Source organism: Mytilus edulis, chromosome 10 (genome assembly GCF_963676685.1).
Source record: "Mytilus edulis chromosome 10, xbMytEdul2.2, whole genome shotgun sequence".
In the NCBI taxonomy this organism is placed as follows: Eukaryota; Metazoa; Mollusca; class Bivalvia; order Mytilida; family Mytilidae; genus Mytilus; species Mytilus edulis.
The window spans coordinates 50,700,093-50,714,300 of NC_092353.1; the positions used below are offsets into that span (position 1 = coordinate 50,700,093).

Consider the following 14,208-nt stretch of genomic DNA (forward strand, 5'->3'; position numbering starts at 1 on the left):
TTACCTGGCATGATTGAAAAGTATATTGTAATGTTGATCTTATTTATTTTGTATTAGAATTAAAAGGTAAGGTATAGTTCACATTATATATTGTATGTTATTGTTTATGAAAAAAAAACCGCATTTTCTTTCATAATTTTTTTTCACATGTTATGTGTTATGATTTAACCAAATTAATGCTGATAATGCTGCTTAGTTAAGGTGGTACCTAACACTACAGGGAGATAACTCTGTAAAATCAGCTGAATGTTTTAATTACGTTGTGTTGTTAAGGGAATATAAAGCTTCTCAATGATCAAAATAAGTGTTTGTCAAACTGCTATATAACCAGTGTAATTTTTCTGATAAAACAGTTGGTTCAAATTTTTTGAAATTTTGAAATTTTTGTAAAAGGGTCAAAGTAAATACTTTGTCAAAATTTTAAGAAAATTAAACTTGCCAAATTAATTTTAGTTAAAGTATTGGGTACCACCTTAAGTCTGTTCCTTCATCTGTCCGCCTGTCGGTCCCTCTTAAGGTAAAATTTAAGTCAAAGTAGTTTTTGATGAAGTGGAAGTCCAATTAACTTGAAACTTTGTATACATGTTCCCTATGATATGATCTTTCTAATTTTAATGCTAAATTAAGAGTTTTGACCCCAATTTCAGAGTCCACTGAACATAGAAAATGATAGTGCGAGTGGGGCATTGATGTGCTATAAACATATGAGCTGCGTCGGATAGAAATCGACCTTATGCAAACGAAAATTAATATCTCTGTTAACCTATTTTTGGTTGAAATAATTTTTACGGAAAGTCTGTAATTGTTCCAAAGGTAGATTTGAAGAAGAAGACAACCCTTTAAAACGGACCAAAATGCAGCTTTTATATCTAAAATTATTCCAAAATCGATCAAAGTCTTAAACATGAACCTGTGTACGTGCACTTGCATAAGGTCGATTTCTATCCGACGCAGCTCATATTCTTGTTTGAGATTTAGAATTAACTAACAACATAATTTTATGATGTTGTCTGCCTTTTCTTCTGTTACTCTAATACACATGGTTATTGTATTAATCTCGAAACCTCAAAACACTAATTATACTCCACGCAACGGGTTGCGGAGGGTATAATGTTTTTGACCCGTCCGTCCGTCCGTCAGTCCGTCCGTTCCTGTTTCTTGTCATCGCAACTCCTCTCAAGCCACACAACAGAATTTCACGAAACCTTTTCAGATAATAAGGACATACTATGTAGTTGTGCATATCGACGGGAAATTGCGATTCAATTTTTTTTTCTAGGAGTTGTGCCCCTTTGTACTTATTTGCCTCACTATACTATTGACTCCTCTCGCTTGGAATTTATGTACTACTGCAACAGTTTGTCATCGCAACTCCTCTCAAACCACACAACAGAATTTCACGAAACCTTTTCAGATAATAAGGACATACTATGTAGTTGTGCATATCCACGGGAAATTGTGATTCATTTTTTTTTCTAGGAGTTACGCCCCTTTGAACTTATTTGCTTTAATGTACTACTGCAACAGTTTGTCATTGCAACTCCTCTGAAACCACACAACAGAATTTCATGAAACTTTGTAGATAATAAGGACATACTACGTAGATGTGCATATCGACAGGAAATTACGATTCAATTTCTTTTCCAGGAGTTACGCCCCTTTGAACTTATTTGCTTTAATGTACTACTGCAACAGTTCGTCATCACAACTTCTTTGAAACCATATAACAGAATTTCATGAAACTTTGTAGATAATAAGGACATACTATATGTAGATGTGCATCTTGACGGGAAATTATGATTTATTTTTCTAGGAGTTATGCTCCTTTGAACTTATTTGCTTCAATGTACTTCTGCAACAGTTTGTCATCGCAACTCCTCTGAAACCACACAACAGAATTTCATGAAACTTTGTAGATAATAAGGACATACTATGTAGATGTGCATATTGACAGAAAATTATGATTTTAATTTTTTTTCTAATACAATTTTCTTTTCCTACACTTATTTCATTTCTCCAATGACAATGTGGGGACGGGGGGTATGTGAGCGCGCTCACTAAGGTTCTTTAAATTGTAGAGGCTGAAATACAGATTTATCTGTATGTATGGTAACCGTAAAACCAAGGTGATCTAACAATTGTACCATGTCAATTATATTTCTTTGACATCCATATATGATTTTGGTCACAAGTAAACTATCCTCAATATATGGTGTTGCAATGTCCTTTACATCACAATTTGGACAAAAATTACTTTAAAAATTTTGTAAAAATTCTAGGTAATGTTTTTAAACTATTTGGCAAACAAACTTTCTTGTGGAGAGTTGTCTCATTGGCAATCATACCACATCTTCTTTTTGTGTAAGCATATATTCATACAAAACATAATTCCGATAAAATCGTATCTTTTTCATTAAATTAACAATTAAAGGTCACTTTATGGCCTAATAACAAAATGATAAATATACACAATACTACATGTTAAAATGCCATATTTTGATTGGTTTATACGAGGGAGACATTTAACTCTATCCATGAATAACATTCTATTAATTTTCAAAGAGACACTTTATCATTTATGTGCTATTTAGGTAAAGATTGCATGATATGCAATCTAAACCTTATGGGACTGACTTGATAACAAAATCTTTCAAGGCTTATCACTACCTTTTTTGATACTCAAAATATAGTGCATTCATCATAATGTTCTATTTATCCCATCCATGAACATTTATCGCTGTAAAAAATTCTCAGATATTCAAGGCACAACATGATGTTACACTTGCTAAGAAAATTACATTCTGTAACTTTTGCAAGGTGCAGGAATCTAATATCTGTTCTAAAAATAGAATGTCATTGTTAAAATCATCTTTGAAAAATTTGGAGTTCTCTTCCTTTGTCTAGAATTGCTGTAAAATCAACTACAACCAATGCAAAAATTAATTTAACTTCCCACTGATATATTGAAGCAATCTTTACTGTTCATTGCTTACAAGCACTTTGATTGAATTAGTAGTAATATGAGGCAGGCATTACCTGTGAAAGGTACGAAGTCTGTATGATTTGTTTTTAAATCAAATATATCTTAATTTCAAAACGGAAATACTGTAACGCTTCTTTTTGATTTTGGTTCTGTTGTAAGGGATTTTAGTTGTGACACTATTTAAGTTATGACGTCATATGCAATGTAAACAAAGAAATGCATATCAAGGAATTCTTAAAGGGGCACTAGCTACGAGATATATAAAAAATCTAAAGTTTGATTTTTTTCTGTTCAATCAATAATGAAAGTGAAATATTGAAATAACAATTCGCTTTTTGCAGCCAAAAAGGTTCAATTTTGTCAAATTACGCTAAGAAACATTGATAATTAGTTATTCACTTGCAAGGGAATGAGTCGACCTCTTTAAATCCATATTAATGTGAACTTCAATTTAACCCCTAGCTAGAGATTGACAACGCATGCATGGTATGTGTACTGGTTATTTAAAGAAAAAATAATGTCAACAATGAAAGTGAAACTGCGGCAAATCATTTGATTACTAATGCGATGCACATAAAATCATTCTTATAGGGTTAAAAACAGTGAGAAACATCTATTTTTAATCTATAAAATAAAATCGAACAGACCTATAAAAATCCAATTGCACATGTTGGTTTAATCTATTCATATCTTTATTTATGTTTACATCGCTTATATGGTCATCCGAGGTCAAATCAATAGTTAATTAGATGGTGTCTGGACTAAAATACACACAAAAACAAACCTATATATTATCTACCCCATGCTCTGTAAACTGTTTATTTTAGACTTTTGATAGTTTGGATAAATGTTTACATTGTTATAAATTAAATATGAGAATTTTAGTCAAATCGTTGACCATGAATTTGACAGCTAGTGCCCCTTTAAAAATGAAATTGATATTGCGTTCCTTCCTATTGTATACTAGACTGTTGAACATATATTTGACTCAAAGTTTCATGCAAAAGAGATCGGAAAAGGAAGTACATTGTAGATTTCTGTGCAGATGTGGGAATTCAAAACAGGACACAAAAAATTTGAACGATTTTGAGTTCATTAGTACAATGAAAATTTTCCTGATTTTTTTTTTTTTTTTTTTCATTGAATTTTCTACTATTATTGGGGACTTTGTCCCCATAATATACATGATGTAATAGTTATTTAAAATTTAAAAGACAATAATATTAGAACAATCAGTATAATAATTTCAACAACACATACATAAGAAAGGAATAGAGCAGATTGTAACCCCTCAAAACATTGTCAACCTTGGCTTTTCCTAAGCTGACAATTTTTTCTCTGGGTAAAGATCTGCTCTATCACCCTCTTAGCTTTGGCTTTTCCGAACTTGGAAATGTTTTCTCAGGGTAACAATCTGCACTAGCACCCTAAGTTGACAATGTTTTCTAAGGGTAACATTCTGCTCTATCACCCTCTATATGTACATATACTACTGCTGAGGAAAGTTAATTGTTTTCTTATCAGGCACCTGTAAATCTTTCATCAAGAAGGAGGAATGCTGTAACGCCACCTTCACCAAGTTGACAGATTGTATGTTCTATGAGTGTAAGAATAAGACAGATCCTACAAAGACTCTCACCGGTATGTACATTATCTATTGTGTAGATGGTGTCAAAACTTGTTATTTTAAATTTTGAATCAATTTTTAACCTGGTTTCGAAGTAAATATTGGTTATTGATTTTATTAAAGTAATCTGGAGATTTACTAATTTAAGGGTTATTTTTTAACCGTCTGATAGGAAACAATTTTTGAAAATATGTGTGTGGCTGCTTTACTGAAATCTTGGCAGCTGGAAGTTAGCAATTCAATGTATGGACAATTTTTTTTTATCACCATAAAAAAACCTTGAAAACACTTGTTTGATTAAGCAATTTGAAGAGGATCAATCGTCTGGCAATTGAAAAGGACCCTGTTGATTTTGAGGTCACTAGATCAAAGTTTAGAGTGAGAGCAGTCATTATCATTCTCCAATAGTTGGAGTACACCAACCTTAATGAATTAAGGTTGGTTAATCCTTATAAAAGACTCGTATTGATTGGAGGCCAATTTATCCAAATTCCAGGTCATAAAAACAATTGAAAATTCAAGATTGCAGTATCTTTATATGGAGGGAAATTTCGAGAGAAAAGGTTTGATTTTGGGTAAATATCTGACATTTTGCATAGTGTAGGACCTTTGCTGTAAGTGATATGTAGCAAAATATGATAATGTTTAGACACTTGCGAATAGTGTTTTATAACTATTTTATCTTAATAATTGATAATATATACCTGCCAGTTTAAAAAAAATTCTAATGTCAATTTTTAAGCTATTCAAAGCAGACCAGTTAGTTTATCACTGAATGGTTTTGAATCAGTATATAGTTGTTTAAATGTAATTTTCAATACTTGGATGCTTTTCTTTTATTTTAGTTTATTAAATTGAGAGTTTTTTAAAAAGTGTTGGAGGAAACCTTGGGAACACCTATAAACTGGGAAAGTTGACAGGTCTTAAATTAAGTGAAAAGCTTATAATTATTGTTTTATTTTATAAATTCAGGTTGTTACAATGTATCAGACCAGTCAGACCAGGCTTTAATAAATAAAACATGTGATTTGACAGATAAAGTTAACAACACTTGTAAGTATTAATTTGGACATACCATACCTCCTGTCAGAGCAATTATTTTTGTTTATAAAGCAATACTTATGTTTCCTTTACCAACATGACCAACAACAACAACAACAACATTTATTTTAAGAGTGTTACACAGTTAGCTATATAACTAATCTTCCCTGAAGCCCTCATCATGAAAAATCAAACAAAATGCAAACATATACATTCCATACATTAGTATAAAAAGTCAAGTATGATAATAATGTTCAATACAACTTGATAAAATGTGATGAAAAAATAAACATGATGACATAATAAGTTTTTAAAATTATTTATACAGCTAGGTTGATTTCAATACATGATCTGTTATTTTGTATTTGAAAGAATTAACATTTGTAATATTTCTTAACAGTATTGGCAAATTATTCCACAAGAATGGTCCAGAATACATAAAAGATTTTTTGAACAATTCTGTTTTTGGTTTAGGGAGTATGAGGTTTCCTTGAACAGCATTTCTCAAGGAGTATGGATTTCTGTCTGAAACATAATGAAACTTGTTAGTAAGATATGATGGGGCATCATTTTTAAAGCATTTAAATGTCATCACAAACTTGTGATATTTTATTCTCTGTTCAATTGTCATCCAGTTTGAATAAGGGTGCAGAAGGAGCGAAAGGGTCTGTTTTTGGAAAATGACGCAGTCATTGTTCCATAACTGCCGACCTGAACTTCATTACATTGCTCTGCCTATCGCGCTTGGTTTCGTATTTTCTATTTTCCAAACAAACTGGTATCTGCTTGTGTTATCATTATGCATCATTGTGTAGTATTAAACCAGCCAGGATCCAGTTTACACTGGTTTTTGCTTGTATTCCACTACACTCGAACAAAGTGTTGTAGTTTGACGGGAACCAGTTTTAGAATTTGTAAACTACAAAACGTAATCGGTTATTGTTCATTCCGTTTTGGTGTTTCATACCGACTTATATGGTTTGAATAAGCTTAAGACCATTCAAACATTAATGTGATAGGTATATTAAAGATTGTTTTACAAAAGGATTGAACTGTTTTACTTTCAAAGTCGTACTATAGGGATATCTGTCATATACGGATTTCCACTCTCACCGGTTAATTTCTTCTTTTACACGTGCTTTGGAAACTTCCTGTTTAATCGCAAGTTTTAAAATTGTTTTTGAGTGAATTAAACTTATTTTAACAATCATGAAGCGTTCCAGGATCATTTTAAAGCAGTTTCTTCTTCTCTTTGATGATGGAAAATAGGTTTTCTCAAGAAAATACCGCAAACGATCGCAGAGGAATTGAAACGTACAAGTCAAGTCGGCACCTGGTTAAATTGGCATCTAGTCAAATCGGCACCTATTCGACGTCAATTCGGCATCCAATAATATTTGATATAATATTTTCTATTCAATTAATTAATTACTGTTACCAAGTACATAGTGAATATGTTGTTGTGTATTTTGGTAAACCACGAAACGAAAGTGAATATGTAGTGTATAAAGGTAAACAACGAAGCCCTTACCAAAGCTGTTGTTTTAACAATTAGACAATTTGTGTAATTGTAAAAACAAGTCAATTATTAAAATAAAATGGAAAACTATGAGTCCCTTTCAATAAATCAAACTTTCATGCCAAATAATTAGCAAATTTAAGGTGTTTGTTTTTCAGTAAAGTTTAAACAGCATTAAACCAACAATCCTGTAAAATGCTCAACTGGTTAAAATAATGCAGAAAAATACACAATATCTCATGTATTAGTCCAAATAATTATGACGTCTGGCAAGGCTATTTTATTATTTTTCTGAGACGCCTTCCTACGACGTTCAGGTGCCAATTTAACTAGGTGCCAGTTTGACTAGAATTCTTTGATAAATGTTTGAAACTATCTGAGTTTCATTAGACCTTTGATAGCAGTAACAAAAAGATTATTTACTTAATATTTTGTGGGAGAAGGGGGTTCAGACTGTGTGGCATCAGGTCTGTTTGTGCCCAATACATTTTCGCACCCTACACGTTCGCACATTCACACTCTACTCATTCACGCCCAATTTTAATTCAAATTCAAGTTGAATAATTGGAAAATTATGGTTGTTGTTTTAAATTGCTTGGGTGTAAATACTGAATGTATTTATAGCTTGGTATGAGTAAAACATTGAAGATTTTAAAGGAAAAAACACAAAAGATAATTGTTTTTAACAGCTTGGTCCCATTGATCTGAAACAACGAAACAATAAAACATAGAAACCAAAATATAGCAATCCACTAATATAACCAAAACATGATAAAATTTATTCAACACGCAGAAACAAACATAGTCATGACAGTCAGAATCTCACTTCATTTTGAAACAAGTCAATGAAACAAGTTATAGCAATACACTAACCAAAACATGATTAAGAGTTATTCAACACAAAATAAAACGTTGACAAAATACCACTTTATTTAGAAAGGATTATTATTATTTTTAGCAATACCTTATCCAAAACATAATTAAGATTTATTCAACACAAAAAAAAAACTGCTGTCTCACTTTATTTTGAGACAATGACAACAATTATACTTATAAGAAAACACTTGCTTACATAGTTGTTAAACACAAAACCAATTAAGATTGGGTGCGAACATGTAGGGTGTGAAAGTGAAAGGGGTGAAAATGAGTGGGCGCAAACGTGAATGGAAGCGAACGGACTCAGATTCAGACTATGTACCAGTGAGAAATATACAAGCCTTTCTACGGTATTTATTTGTACAATTCAGCTAGTCTTGACCTATTCATTTGTCTTAAAAAACCAGCCAGTTGTCACCTTCACTTCACACACACACACATATACGAATATCAATTATATGCTTACGATACATGTTGCATTGTTAAACTAATTACGGTATGTGAAAATCAAGACTTGCATAAAAACTATCCCAATATTAGAGACAGTGGCGTCATTTTTCTTCAGAGCTTTCAGCTCTTTGATTAGTATTAATCTAGCATCTCTCTTTTATAATTTTAATATCCTTTTTAAACCCTCACTGCTACAACTACTCCACACTATACAATAATAATCAATTAGTGGCAAGATATAACCATTATAGAATAATTTTCTGCAGTCTAGATTTAGAAATTTTTTAATCTTTAATAGCAGATATGGGCTAGATGAAATTTTTGAGCAGATCACATCAATTTGGTTTGTCCATGTGAGGGAAGGGTCAATTTTAATGCCTAAAAGACTTTCGCATGTGGAAGATTGTATCACTTGATTGTAATGTGGCATTGCTCTTTGCTTTGTTCCAATAATCATATATTTTGTTTTATTTTTATTGATGAACATATTGTTATCATTGCACCATTCCTTAACACCATGTAAATCTTCTTGTACCTTTGAATCTAGAGTTTGATAACAATTACCAGAAAGATGTAAAGTTGAATCATCGGCATATAAATCAGTGCAACAATTTTTCATATAAATAGGAAGGTTGTTTATGTATAATATAAACAGAAGGGGGCCTAATATTGAGCCTTGGGGGACACCATACTTGATATAAAGTTTTTTAGTATGAGCATTACCAATTTGTACTTATTGAGTTCTTTCATTCAAATATGATTTAAAAAAAAGAAACAGCAGTATTATCAAATCCATAAATTTCAAGTTTTTTACAGAGAATATCATGATCTACTACATCAAAAGCTTTCCTAAAATCCAACAAGACTGCTAAGTTGATATCATCATCACTCATATCCTGTATCCATTTATCTATGATATTGATAAGGGCAGTTTGGCAAGAAAGTTCTTGTTGAAACCCAGACTGTGCTGGGTGTAAAAGATCTAATCTTTTTAGATAGTCATACAAATGTTTTGAAACATGCTTTTCTAAAAGTTTTGATAAAACATGAAGTACAGATATTGGTCTGTAATTTGTTGCCATGAATTATTAACCACCTTTAAAAACAGGGGTTACTCTTGCATTCTTTAGAACACTGGGTAGTGGACTTTTATCTATTATTCTGTTAAAAATGTAAGTTAAAGATGAAGTTATGAAAGGAGTACTCAATTTTAAAATTTTTGGTTTTATGTTATCAGATCCGGTGGATTTATTAATATCAAGTTTGACCATCTCATAAAATAGACCATTTATTGTGACTGGTGGAATTGAAAATTTAACTTGTTCTAACTTAGTAAATTTCTTTTGTACAAATTGAGTTAATTTTGCATAATCATGATTTTTGCTCATACATCTGTCAGTCCTCAGGTTTTCAACACAAGATGTAAAAAACTTATTAAAAACATTGCAAATGTCACTGACATTATTAGTTTTAACACCATCTTCATTTAAAAGTTCATATGGTTTTTATACGACCGCAAAATTTGAAAAATTTTTCGTCGTATATTGCTATCACGTTGGCGTCGGTGTCGTCGTCGTCGTCGTCGTCCTCCGGCGTCCGAATACTTTTAGTTTTCGCACTCTAACTTTAGTAAAAGTGAATGGAAATCTATGAAATTTTAACACAAGGTTTATGACCACAAAAGGAAGGTTGGTATTGATTTCGGGAGTTTTGGTCCCAACATTTTAGGAATTAAGGGCCAAAAAGGGCCCAAATAAGCATTTTCTTGGTTTTCGCACTATAACTTTAGTTTAAGTTAATAGAAATCTATGAAATTTTGACACAAGGTTTATGACCACAACAGAACGGTTGGGATTGATTTTGGGAGTTTAGGTCCCAACAGTTTAGGAATTAGGGGCCAAAAAGGGACCCAAATAAGCATTTTTCTTGGTTTTCGCACCATAACGTTAGTATAAGTACATAGAAATCTATGAAATTTAAACACAAGGTTTATGACCATAAAAGGAAGGTTGGTATTGATTTTGGGAGTTTTGGTCCCAACAGAATAAGGGGCCCAAAGGGTCCAAAATTAAACTTTGTTTGATTTCATCAAAATTGAATAATTGGGGTTCTTTGATATGCCGAATCTAACTGTCATGACTGTGTATGTAGATTCTTAACTTTTGGTCCCGTTTTCAAATTGGTCTACATTAAGGTCCAAAGGGTCCAAAATTAAACTTAGTTTGATTTTGACAAAAAATGAATCAGTTAGGTTCTTTGATATGCTGAATCTAAAAATGTACTTAGATTCTTGATTATTGGCCCAGTTTTCAAGTTGGTCCAAATCTGGGTCCAAAATTAAACTTTGTTTGATTTCATCAAAAATTGAATAAATGGGGTTCTTTGATATACCAAATCTAACTGTGTATGTAGATTCTTCATTTTTGGTCCTGTTTTCAAATTGGTCTACACTAAAGTCCAAAGGGTCCAAAATTAAACTTAGTCTGATTTCAACAAAAATTGAAATCTTGGGGTTCTTTGATATGCTGAATCCAAAAATGTACTTAGATTTTTTATTATGGGCCCAGTTTTCAAGTTGGTCCAAATCAGGATCTAAAATTATTATATTAAGTATTGTGCAATAGCAAGTCTTTTCAATTGCACAGTATTGTGCAATGGCAAGAAATATCTAATTGCACAATATTGTGAAATAGCAATTTTTTTTTAATTAGAGTTATCTTTCTTTGTCCAGAATAGTAAGCAAGAAATATCTAATTGCAAAATATTGTGCAATAGCAAGATTTTTTTTTAATTGGAGTTATCTTTCTTTGTCCAGAATCAACTTAAATCTTTGTTATATACAATATACAATGTATATACACTTTTTACTACCAACTGATAAATTAAAATAATCTTTACCATTCATGATAACAAGCAGTTTTTTTTACATCTTAATATTTTATGATGTATTTAAATGAGTAGTTATTGTTGCAAACTCCATTAGAAATTTTAATTGAGATTAGTTTTGGAATAAGGGAAAGGGGGATGTGATTAAAAAAATTGGGTTCAATTTTTCTCATTTGAAATTTCATAAATAAAAAAGAAAATTTCTTCAAACATTTTTTTGAGAGGATTAATATTCAACAGCATAGTGAATTGCTCTAAGAGAAAACAAAAATTTTAAGTTCATTAGAACACATTCATTCTGTGTCAGAAACCTATGCTGTGTCAACTATTTAATCACAATCCAAATTTAGAGCTGAATCCAGCTTGAATGTTGTGTCCATACTTGCCCCAACCGTTCAGGGTTCAACCTCTGCGGTCATATAAAGCTACGCCCTGCGGAGCATCTGGTTGGAGTTGAGGTCACAACAGTTTATGAATTAGGGGCCAAAAAGGGGCCCAAATAAGCATTATTTTTGGTTTTTGCACCATAACTTTTAAGTATAAGTAAATAGAAATCTATGAAATTTAAACACAAGGTTTATGACCATAAAAGGAAGGTTGGGTTTGATTTTGGGAGTTTTGGTCCTAACAGTTTAGGAATAAGGGGCCCAAAGGGTCCAAAATTGAACTTTGTGTGATTTCATCAAAAATTGAATAATTGGGGTTCTTTGATATGCCGAATATAACTATGTATGTAGATTCTTAATTTTTGGTCCCGTTTTCAAATTGGTCTACATTAAGGTCCAAAGGGTCCAAAATTAAACTTAGTTTGATTTTAACAAAAATTGAATCCTTGGGGTTCTTTGATATGCTGAATTTAAAAATGTACTTAGATTTTTAATTATTGGCCTAGTTTTCAAGTTGGTCCAAATGGGGGTCCAAAATTAAACTTTGTTTGATTTCATCAAAAATTGAATAAATGGGGTTCTTTGATATACCAAATCTAACTGTGTATGTAGATTCTTCATTTTTGGTCCTGTTTTCAAATTGGTCTACACTAAAGTCCAAAGGGTCCAAAATTAAACTTAGTCTGATTTTAACAAAAATTGAAATCTTGGGGTTCTTTGATATGCTGAATCCAAAAATGTACTTAGATTTTTTATTATGGGCCCAGTTTTCAAGTTGGGCCAAATCAGGATCTAAAATTATTATATTAAGTATTGTGCAATAGCAAGTCTTTTCAATTGCACAGTATTGCGCAATGGCAAGAAATATCTAATTGCACAATATTGTGAAATAGCAAATTTTTTTTTAATTAGAGTTATCTTTCTTTGTCCAGAATAGTAAGCAAGAAATATCTAATTGCAAAATATTGTGCAATAGCAAGATTTTTTTTTAATTGGAGTTATCTTTCTTTGTCCAGAATCAACTTAAATCTTTGTTATATACAATATACAATGTATATTCACTTTTTACTACCAACTGATAAATTAAAATAATCTTTACCATTCATGATAACAAGCAGTTTTTTTTACATCTTAATATTTTATGATGTATTTAAATGAGTAGTTATTGTTGCAAACTCCATTAGAAATTTTAATTGAGATTAGTTTTGGAATAAGGGAAAGGGGGATGTGATTAAAAAAATTGGGTTCAATTTTTCTCATTTGAAATTTCATAAATAAAAAAGAAAATTTCTTCAAACATTTTTTTGAGAGGATTAATATTCAACAGCATAGTGAATTGCTCTAAGAGAAAACAAAAATTTTAAGTTCATTAGAACACATTCATTCTGTGTCAGAAACCTATGCTGTGTCAACTATTTAATCACAATCCAAATTTAGAGCTGAATCCAGCTTGAATGTTGTGTCCATACTTGCCCCAACCGTTCAGGGTTCAACCTCTGCGGTCATATAAAGCTACGCCCTGCGGAGCATCTGGTTGGAGTTGAGGTCACAACAGTTTATGAATTAGGGGCCAAAAAGGGGCCCAAATAAGCATTATTTTTGGTTTTTGCACCATAACTTTTAAGTATAAGTAAATAGAAATCTATGAAAGTTAAACACAAGGTTTATGACCATAAAAGGAAGGTTGGGTTTGATTTTGGGAGTTTTGGTCCTAACAGTTTAGGAATAAGGGGCCCAAAGGGTCCAAAATTGAACTTTGTGTGATTTCATCAAAAATTGAATAATTGGGGTTCTTTGATATGCCGAATCTAACTATGTATGTAGATTCTTAATTTTTGGTCCCGTTTTCAAATTGGTCTACATTAAGGTCCAAAGGGTCCAAAATTAAACTTAGTTTGATTTTGACAAAAAATGAATCAGTTAGGTTCTTTGATATGCTGAATCTAAAAATGTACTTAGATTCTTGATTATTGGCCCAGTTTTCAAGTTGGTCCAAATCGGGGTCCAAAATTAAACTTTGTTTGATTTCATCAAAAATTGAATAAATGGGTTCTTTGATATGCCAAATCTAACTGTGTATGTAGATTCTTAATTTTTGGTCCAGTTTTCAAATTGGTCTACATTAAGGTCCAAAGGGTCCAAAATTAAACTAAGTTTGATTTTAACAAAAAATAAATTCTTGGGCTTATTTGATATGCTTTATCTAAATATGTACTTTGATTTTTGATTATGGGCCCAGTTTTCAAGTTGGTCCAAATCAGGATTCCATATCAAGTATTGTGCAATAGCAAGAAATTTTCAATTGCACAGTATTGCACAATAGCAAGAAATATCTAATTGCACAATATTGTGCAATAGCAATTAATTTTCAATTGGAGTTATCTTTCTTTGTATAGAATAGTAGTTGATAATATATGTTGGAAATTTGCCAGACATGACT

At 31.6% G+C, this 14,208-nt stretch overlaps 1 protein-coding gene across 3 annotated transcripts in view; it reads left to right on the top strand.

The window, feature by feature from the left end:
• The window catches only part of LOC139491440 (sialomucin core protein 24-like), a 66,893-nt gene that overhangs the window by 25,337 nt on the left and 27,348 nt on the right, over window positions 1-14,208 (top strand). For all 3 annotated transcript variants that reach the window (XR_011656539.1, XR_011656538.1, XM_071279137.1), the window contains exons 7-8: window positions 4,508-4,624; window positions 5,583-5,663. Coding sequence is in view for 1 of the 3 variants with exons in the window: in XM_071279137.1 (XP_071135238.1) it covers window positions 4,508-4,624; window positions 5,583-5,663 (198 nt within the window). In the remaining 2 variants the exon portion in view is untranslated. The remainder of the gene's footprint in view (window positions 1-4,507; window positions 4,625-5,582; window positions 5,664-14,208) is intronic.